The sequence below is a fragment of the Sceloporus undulatus genome, chromosome 1, assembly GCF_019175285.1.
Source record: "Sceloporus undulatus isolate JIND9_A2432 ecotype Alabama chromosome 1, SceUnd_v1.1, whole genome shotgun sequence".
NCBI lineage: Eukaryota > Metazoa > Chordata > Lepidosauria > Squamata > Phrynosomatidae > Sceloporus > Sceloporus undulatus.
In genome coordinates, this window is record NC_056522.1 from 73,932,900 (window position 1) to 73,942,730 (window position 9,831).

General features: G+C 39.2%; 1 protein-coding gene across 2 annotated transcripts in view; it reads right to left on the minus strand.

The window, feature by feature from the left end:
• Window positions 1-496: 496 nt before the first annotated feature.
• The window catches only part of LOC121929366 (sulfotransferase 6B1-like), a 16,174-nt gene continuing 6,839 nt past the window's right edge, over window positions 497-9,831 (minus strand). The window contains exons 2-7 of one of the 2 annotated variants that reach the window (XM_042464883.1): window positions 7,671-7,807; window positions 6,696-6,785; window positions 5,985-6,111; window positions 4,144-4,238; window positions 1,489-1,645; window positions 497-912 (exon numbers count right to left, since the gene is read on the minus strand). In XM_042464883.1, the coding sequence (XP_042320817.1) occupies window positions 782-912; window positions 1,489-1,645; window positions 4,144-4,238; window positions 5,985-6,111; window positions 6,696-6,785; window positions 7,671-7,807 (737 nt within the window). In that variant the 3' untranslated portion in view covers window positions 497-781. The remainder of the gene's footprint in view (window positions 913-1,488; window positions 1,646-4,143; window positions 4,239-5,984; window positions 6,112-6,695; window positions 6,786-7,670; window positions 7,808-9,831) is intronic. The other variant, XM_042464892.1, reaches the window with a different exon arrangement.

The window sequence follows — 9,831 nt, forward strand, 5'->3', positions numbered from 1 at the left end:
TCTCTTTTCCTGTAGCTTATCAAACATCTTATCAAAGTTTCACTTTAACCACAGGAATCTATGTAAGGGTACTGTGCATTTGATATTATAATTTAAAGATGTACTCTTAGTTTTATTAGATGTTTAAGTCACTATTGCTGTTATATTCAGTGATATAACATCAGCACAAAAATATTACTAAAGATTCTGTATGATGTGTTATGGGAGGAGGTAAATTGGGGAAGGTGACACCGTGAGTTTCCACACCGGGTGACACTCAACCTACTGATGCCACTGCTTAGAGAAGTAGGTTCATGTGTATAGAAACTCCAGTTTACAAATCACTTGCTTATCTCTCCTGATCTGATTTTGTCAGGATCTAAAGGATTTGAACAGAATAATTTACTCTCTGTACTCCTCATCCTCTAGGATCAAAATATGTTTCATGATCACTGTATTTTAGAGCAAAATTCACTGAGAGACAGCTGAAAATCAAGAAAAAGGAGTATACAGTTTCTTCAGTAACTAAAGATTTTAATTAATTTTACAGGATTCATTAAGATGGAACCATGACAGTTAAACTGCATTAATTCTGCAATGCGGCAGCTGCTTCGGTGCTTTTGATCCATGATTTTGAGAAACTATTAGTATTCCAGTTCATTGTACTTGACTATGGTACAGCAGATATAACTCCAGATGTTTCATCATCACTAGCTGATGGGCTAGACTAACTGTTTTCTGTTATATGTAAAGCAATTAATTGATTGCAGTACAGGAAGCTTCAGCAGTTTTCTTGCAGTCTTCAGGCTTTGCAATACACTCCATAGTTCAACTTTTCTCCCAGTTTTGTCCCACCTAAGCGTTCCTCAAATGTCATATCCATCTTCTGGTTGTGATCTTCACTGAAGAAGTTCTTCCAGTCATTAACACTGCCTGAACAGAATACATACACTATTGTTCATAATAGTCTTGAGCAATGCATTAAGATAGCTAATCAGATCCTAATTATTTTTACAGTTTTAGACTTACCAGGCGCTAATACATTTTCATCACTAACTGATAGAGTTTTGCTCTTAATGATTTCTAAAGCAAAATCAGATAATGGTAATCTAACCTTCAAAGTACAAAGGGGAAATAAGGGAAATGGTATGGGAAAAAACTGCAAGAAATTAAAAGTAATAAGAAAATAACATGGGATCCAATGTGTTGTTAAAAGACTTACACTCCAAGGCTGGAATGACAACCTTTCTCCTGCTATTTTTCAGTGGTCATAAGATATCACTGATTTAGCTTCTGATAAACAGTATTTTATAGGTCTAGCTTTGGGAAAATATGTTTTTGCAAATACAGTTAGCTTATATTAATGTCCATACAATCTCTGATGGATTTCCCCCTCCCCCTTTTTTCCTTTCATCTTCTTTTTTTCTTTGTAATCATAGTTTTTAAAAATCTACAAAAATAATTTTTTAAAATGGAGATAGCACATTCAAAGTTTTCCCCTTTTCTTACCTTTACGAAAAAGGACACTGCCCATTGCACCATGGGTTTTTGTAGAGTTTTCTTTCATTGCCTGGAAACTGCTTCTGTCTACAACCTCTTGAAGCTCTTCATCAGTTAGAGGAAACTCAAAGAATTCACTTATTTTTTTCACTCCCAATGCCCTATTCTGAAATAAGGAAAATAAAAATGGACCAGGTAATATTTAATTGTTTCGGGAGAAAATTTTTGAAATACAATGTGATGTGAGAAGGTGGGCAAGCCTGTATAACCAGCCAATCGCAGATTATAGAATGCTATGAGCAGAGCCTATGGGGGGAAAGGATACAAAATATAGGCTTGTCTGCTAAACAGTCAGATGGGAATCAAATAAGGAAAAGATGAGCTGGAGTTACAGCAGTCAGAGACAGGATGAAGATCTGAACAATATCCTGGGAGCAAAGAATGAGGAAAGAGTTCAAAAGTTTCAGTTACTTGTTTGTTATACCATAAATATGTACTGTTCTTATTTTCAACAATTGTGTCTGGGAGTTTATATTTTAAAACTGAAAGGAGAGACTAATCACATATTAACGCACTGAATGCACTGATCTACTTGTCCAGTATAGGGATCACTTTGAAGCTTGAGTACCAGATCCAGGGAGAGAACTTGAGGGTAAAAGTGCAATGTAAGTGACAGAAACTCAAGCTTTGGAACTCTGGAGCCATCATGGAGAGAGGTTTTGTTACAAATGTCCTTAAAAAGTGCATTTGTTAAATGTAACTTTCAATGTAACTCACAATAGTTACATCAAATAGTGATGAAGACATTGGACTTTATCACATGGGGAAAATCAAGGAAAAGTGGGGGTTTAAATAGACATTAGCCCATGAAAATCGTGCAATTGTAGTGAAGATTTTCACACAATGTCGCAATTAAAGAGGATTTATCATGGCAGTAAACAGATAATAAACAGCAACAAACCATTCATGGGATTTCCCTGTGAATGATTTGTTGCTGGTTATTACCTGTTTATTGCCAGAATAAGTCCTCTTTAATCTTTAATCGCGATCCATTTAAACCCCCACTTTCTCACCATGTGATAAAGTCCATTCACCCAGCTCATTTGTAAACATGACACAATTAGTAGTGTCATAATTAGTTTTCTAAAAAGGAAGAAGTATACAGTGCAATGTTTGATGTACAGTCCTCCCTCAGTATCCATGGACTTGCCCTCTGCTTCTTCAACTATCTGCAGATGGCAAGCCCGCATGGAAGGGGTAGAAGAGGAGGAAGAAGAAGAAGATGTGGTTGGAGGAAGAAGAGGAATCTGCAACAGCAGCTGCACCCTGCCACCAGCCACCCACCCACTGCCAGTGAGAGCTGGGAGGGAGGGAGAAAGGATGAAAGCTGGTGGAAGAGGAGAAAAGGGATGTAGGAGGAGGAGGAAGAGAAAGTGGCATGATGAAATAAAGAAGAAACAGAGACAGAGGAGGAAGAGAAGAAAAGGTGGAGGAGGAAGCAGTGGTGGTGGCCCCCTGCTGCCCATTACTTGATGGTCACCCACCACAGGTGAGAGCAAATTTTGGTATCCGTGGGGGGGGGGGATCCAGAAGTGATCCTCCGCAGATACTGAGGGTTCACTGTGAAATGGGAGTGTTTGGCTTTCTGGGAATAGACCAGTTGAGCCCAACCATCAGAAAATATTTTCCTGCATATCATCATCATCAGAATTCATAGAATCATAAAATCATAGAATTATCAAATCAAAGAGTTGAAAGAGACCACAAGGGCCATCCACTCCAAATCCCTGCCATTTAGGAACTTACAATCAAAGCATCCCTGACAGATGACCATCCAGCCTCTGTTTAAAGACCTCCAAAGAAGCAGACCCCATCAGTCTCTGAGGGAGTATGTTTCACTGTTGAAGAGTTCTTACTGTTAAGAGGTTCCTCCTAATGTTTAGGTGGAATCTCTTGTCCTGTAGTTTGCATCCATTGTTTCATGTTCTTGTCTCTGGAGCAGCAGAAAACAAACTTGCTCCATCCTCAATATGACACCCTTTCAAATTCTTAAACAGGGCTATCATATCACCTCTTAACCATCTCTTCTCCAGGTAAAGCATAGCCAACTACCTAAGTCTCTCCTCATAAGGTATGGTTTCCAGATCCTTCATCATTTTGGTTGCCTTCCTCTGGACACCCTCCAGTTTCTCAGTTTCCTTTTTGAATTGTGGTGCCCAGAACTGGACACAATATTCCAGGTGGGGCCTGACCAGAGCAGAATAGAGTGGCACTATGATTTCCCTTGATCTAGACACTATACTTTTATTGATGTAGCCTAAAATTGCATTGGCCTTTTTATTTGCCACATCACACTGTTGACTCATGTTCAACTTATGGTTTACTAGGACTCCTAGATCCCTTTCACATGTATTCTTGTTAAGCCAGGTGTCTGCCAACCTATATCTATGTATTTCATTTTTTCCCTCCCTAAGTGCAGTAGCTTAAATTTCTGTGTATTGAAATTAATTTTGTTAGTTTGAGCCCAGCTTTCTAACCTATTAAGGTCATTTTGGATTTTGATCCTCTCCTTTGGGATATTAGCTATTCCTCCTAATTTGATGAGCATGCCCTCTATTCCTTCAGTGATACGCTTTGGCATTATCCAAAGAGTATCAGTCTTACCTCTTTCAGCTCCTCATAAGTTACTGTCATGACGTTTTTCTTATCAGCATGCTTGTTCCATTCAAAAACATAATCAAAATAAGAGCCCCATGGCACTGTAAAGAAATATAAAGGTAATAAGTCAGCCATAAAAGAACTAACTGTTGAAGAGTTAACAGTTCTTGTGCAATCCTGGTGTAATAGGGTTTCCCAGCCCAAGAGCAAAGCAATTCAATCCCTAACTCCAGTCTTCCTATAAATGTCTATTTTATTCACACTCAGAATGTGAATTGCACCCAAGAACAGACAACTAATTGAATGTGAAAAGGATATGGAGGTGACATGAAAAAGAAGACAGGAATACTGCAGCTTTAATTTTTTTGTGAAAGATGTAATTTGGTAGGATTTGTATGATAATGTACATGATCAAATTCCCGCATCATCATTATCATCATCATCATCATTGTTGTTTATATTCCACCTTTCCCCAATAATAGGGATCAAGGCAATAACAATAATTTAATTATTAAAGGTACAGAAGCCCTGCTATGCTTTTCATGTGACCACTTTGTGACAGGAATGTAGCTAAAGGGGGAAGACTGAGAAAGAAACAAAGTGTGATAAAACCACATGATTTGCTAAAATACAATTTAAAACAACAGCACCATCAAATAGGACAACCTCCTTTTCCACCGACCTTGCAATAAACCTTAGTCCAAAGAGGACTAAACTTGTGTAGAAGCTTCCAGGTTTCATGGCAAGTTTGAGTATCAGCTGGAAGAGCAAATGAGACTTTGGGGGGAATGTGGAATGGAGTAGCCTGACTGAACTCCTTCTAATGTATAATACCTTGAAGGAGGGCATGACTGGCTGTTCTAAACAATGTTCTAGAGTTCTAAACAAGAGTAGTTCTGTCAGGAGAGATAAGCATACAATTACCATTTTCATAGAATCATAGAATCATAGAGTTGGAAAGAGACCGCAAGGGCCATCCAGTCCAACCCCCTGCCATGCAGGAAATCCAGATCAAAGCATCCCCGACAGATGGCCATCCAGCCTCCGTTTGAAGACCTCCAAGGAGGGAGACTCCACTACACTCCGAGGAAGTGTGTTCCACTGTCGAACAGCCCTTACTGTCAGGAAATTCCTTCAACTGTTGAGGTGGAATCTCTTTTCCTGCACCTTGCATCCATTGTTCCAGGTCCTGTTCTCTGGAGCAGCAGAAAACAAGCTTGCTCCCTCCTCAATATGACATCCCTTCAAATATTTAAATAGGGCTATCATATCACCTCTTAACCTTCTCTTCTCCAGGCTAAACATCCCCAGCTCCCTAAGTCGTTCCTCGTAGGGCATGGTTTCCAGATCTTTCACCATTTTAGTCGCCCTCCTTTGGACACGCTCCAGTTTCTCAATGTCCTTTTTGAATTGTGGTGCCCAGAACTGTACACAATATTCCAGCCTGACCAGAGAAGAATATAGTGGCACTATGACTTCCTTTGATCTAGACACTATACTTCTATTGATGCAGCCTAAAATCGCATTGGCCTTGTTAGCTGCCGCTTGCACTGTTGACTCATGTTCAACTTGTGGTCTACTTGGACTCCTAGATCCCTTTCACACGTTGTCTCCTTAAGCCAGGTGTCCCCCATCCTATATCTGTGCACTTCATTTTGTTGCAACTTTTACTTTTCTCCATTCTATATCCTAACCACCATATAGTTAAGGGAATTGTTTTGATTCAGTAATGTTGATGAAGCTGATAGATTTACCCAGAGTAACCTAGCTGTATATCTGGCCATACAGTGCCTTTATATGTACAGATATTTACAGCTCTGGCCCATTAGAAAATAAGAATACTTTACTTTCTCCATTCATAAAAGCTGTGAAGAAATCATCAAAGGTCTTGTAAGTGGGAAGAGGAGACAACCCATTGGAAAAATGGTAGAAAGAGGTGGCCACATCTTTGGGATTTCTAATCAGCAGCAGTATCTGTAAGTAAAGAATGTTTATATATGTGATTTTAGTAATGAAACAATCATAATACTTGTATAGTAGTATTGACAAGAGTGTTTTAATAAAAAAGAACTTGGTTAATATCAGACAACAAGGTTAGAAGATTTCAAAAGTGCAATCAGATGTGTGTGGGGCTCTCCCTGACCACAGTCTCCCAATCATCATGCTTCATTTTTGGCTGGAACAGCTCCATCATTTTCTTCTCCACTCGTCCTCTTCTACCCTCAGCCCCCTCTTAGACTGCCCTAAAATAGCAGTTTGGCTGCAACCAATGATGGCTGTAGCCCTGTAGCACACCATCTTGAATTTGTTTTCTTAGGCCATGTTTGACTGGCAGCAAATCCAACCAATCAGATGTTTCCTCTGTGGGTGGTTGGCCAGTGAGAGAACTGGAACAGGGGAGGGCAGTAAAAATTATAATTACAAAGCCTGCCATGCAAAACTATGCACAACATTTATTTCTCTAGTTGCTTTGATTCTGAGTTTTTAGAATGGACAGTGAACCCCTAGAGTAGCTAGTGGTCCTGTTCAAATACTCCAAGATTATAGAACTCACGCACTTTGGCTTCACTCTTTAAAACAGATGCCGGGAGATTATGTGGAAGAAGATGTGTAAATATAACTCTTCTAGAAGGTAAATTTTCCATCCGCTGATAAAATGGAAATAGGTGGGAGGGGGGAGAGAAAATGAAATAATTTTACAATGCCATGACTTTAAGATTTAGATTTCAAAAGTTCAATTGTGCAATGTGATCCTATCCAATTCTGCTCAAAAGTGAGTCCCATGGACTGTAGCCTAAAAGTTGCCCTCTTTATACTGGTGGACATTATCAAGTCACACAGTTGTGTAAGAATTTTCTTAAGTGTGAACAAAATGTGTGGCCAATCTTTCCACAATAAGATGTATGTAAGAAACACATGAAAAAATGTACAGAGAGTACTTCCAAATGGTTCCACATCTTTCATGAATGATGAATCATGTGTGCTACCATTAAGTTCAACCCTAGAAGTTCTGTTGTCTTTATCCTGCTTGCAATCTTGGCCTGTCCACAGTCAAAGAAAAGCTGCAGAGCAGGGTGTGACAAGAAAGAATGTCATACCCATAGCAATCTCTGGCAGAGCTTCATCTGTTAGGACCTAATAATCCTGCCCTAGAAGCTCTTCAAAGCAATGGCAGCTGGTGCGTTCTTTGTCAGTGGGGCAGTTAATCACTTCTAGGCTCTAATTCAAAGGAGCTATCCAAAGTGCTGAAATCTGTCCCCAGAATATATTCAACACCTTTAGTTTCTTTAAAATTTGACCTAATACCCAAAGCAGATTCACCCCAGTTTGGCCTCACCAGCTTCTGCTTGTAACATTTGGCCTGTAACATTTCCTTACAGATACGTTTGTGAAGATTATTCGAGTGCAAATTTCTGCTTTTATAAATGCATACAAATGGCACAATAAGTCAACAGGTTTTTTCTGGAATTTTTAAGAATCTCTGACTTTTTGCATGGGGGGGGGGGGGGGCTTAGCAAATATTCTATGTCTACCTGATACTTTTCAGCATCACCAACTTCAAGATATGGAAATTCTTCTAGTTCTTCATCATCCACCCTATTAAAATTTTCAGTATGCTTTGAAGATGTGGTTACCAAATCAGTTAAGATCTGACCAACCCAATTTGTTCCTGTGAAGGGGTGGGGTGGGGAGAGAAAGAATGAGAGTGAGTGAAGGGGAGACAGAGAGAGAATGCACTACTTATCTTGTCAATGTAACAACAAGCTGAAAGGTTCTTATTTAGATACATGTTTTATCTGTTTTTACCTTTTGTATTATTCTAATTGGTTTTGTAACATTTTAATGTTATGGTTTTAAATTGGTTTTAAACATTAATAGTAAACAATAATAATTTTGTAAACATTAATAGTAGTGAGGAGGAGGATTGCAGTTATGGATGGATCTGTAACTCCTCCAGCTTTGCTATATAGTAATGGTTTGCCACAATTGTAAATGGCACCTCAACCTCACCTTAAACTCCAGGGAGCTGTTCCAAGTAATGGAAGTCTGCAGCACAACTGAGTGGGCATTTCAAGATAATGATGTAGAACAATTTGGGATTGGGATTTGGGGGCTGGCCATGGCTTGAGGGGTCAATTCATTAGTTAATTTGTATCTAAGTTATTCAAGATAACTTCCACAAAGGCTATATTTAAACAATTATAACTACTCTTTCCCCTAGTATTTGATACACAGTTGGAAGCATCTATGGCAATCATAATTGAAACAAAAATATAATGGTGCATAAGTGATTCAGAATTAGGCTATTTTAACTACTTTATCCCTTGCTGGCATACACCAGTCATCAAAGGGAATTTGCCTTTGTCATTATAGGGCCTTCTCAGTGGTGACTTTCAAATTGTTAGATGTACTGTTCCAAGAAACCTAAATGATTTCTTCTTTGATTATTTTCTGAATCAAATTAAGATGTTGTTCTTCATGTATGTTTTTGCATAATGCAAATTGGTTTTATTTTATTTTATTAATTGCATTATTTTTTTTAAAAAAATACCCACATTTTTATCATGAATTGTAAAATGCCTGGAAGGCTCCTAAAGTAGAGTGGAAAGGAAGGGAATGCATTTATATTATATTGTGTGTATATACATCCATGTTGTATTTGTTTTTTTAACTTTCATATGTCTTCTAAATGATTGTATATTGTTTGTTTTTAAAAGTATTGTTATGTTTTTTTAATTGCTTCTCTTTGGGAGCTACCTTGGGTTCCACTCTGGGAGAAAGGTAGAATACCAATAAAATTCCTAACTTTAACCCGATCCAAGGTTATGTCATTCGGATGACTCACACTCCTGGATCAGGCTGAAGGTGTATCACCACTGCCAAAGGTGGCCCAAACCAGATGCAAAAAGTAGTGCAAAAAAGCACTCCTTGCCAGCAATCAATTGTGGACTGCAGTAGTGGGCAGCCTTTGGACCATGGTGTCTAGTCACCGTGGTCCTATACCACAACCTCTGGCCAATCCTTTTGCCCCATCTGCTCAAGGCCAAGGAGAATGCTGAAACTGTGGTGTCTGTATTAACAGCAGCTCTTACAACTATTGCCAATAACTGAAAGAAATGTCATGCTTTATTGCTTGATGAGTATTAGTTAGGACCCTATCGAACTGGATTAAAACACCGGCTTACCTTTCCCAAATTCATTATTATTATTATTATTATTATTATTATTATTATACTTTATTTCTAAAGCGCTGTAATTATAAATTCAGTCCTAATTTGGGAGGCATCCGGGTTTTATCACAAAGAAATCACTGCTGACTCACCACCCAGGTCTGTCCTGGTTGCAACCCAGGTCCTCAGACATTTTTAGAAGTCGTAAGCTTCTGACTTCTAAAAATGGCCACCAAAGTGGCTTAGAGGACCTAGACTGCATCCAAGATGGACCTGGGTGGTAATTTCTTTGTGTTAATACCCAGCTGCCTCTTGAATTAGGACTAAGGACTCAGCTCCAAGACAAGCTGAGGCTTCTGTGTTTGTGCCTGTGCCTTTTACTATCTGGGCAGCAGCTGAGGCAAGGAACTTGGACAGGGGGCGGGGCCAAGACCTCTGAGGCTTCTTCTGCCCTGCTGCATCACCACCAGCCAGCTCCAAGGCAAGCTGAGGCTTCTGTGTTTGTGCCTTTTTTCCATCCCAG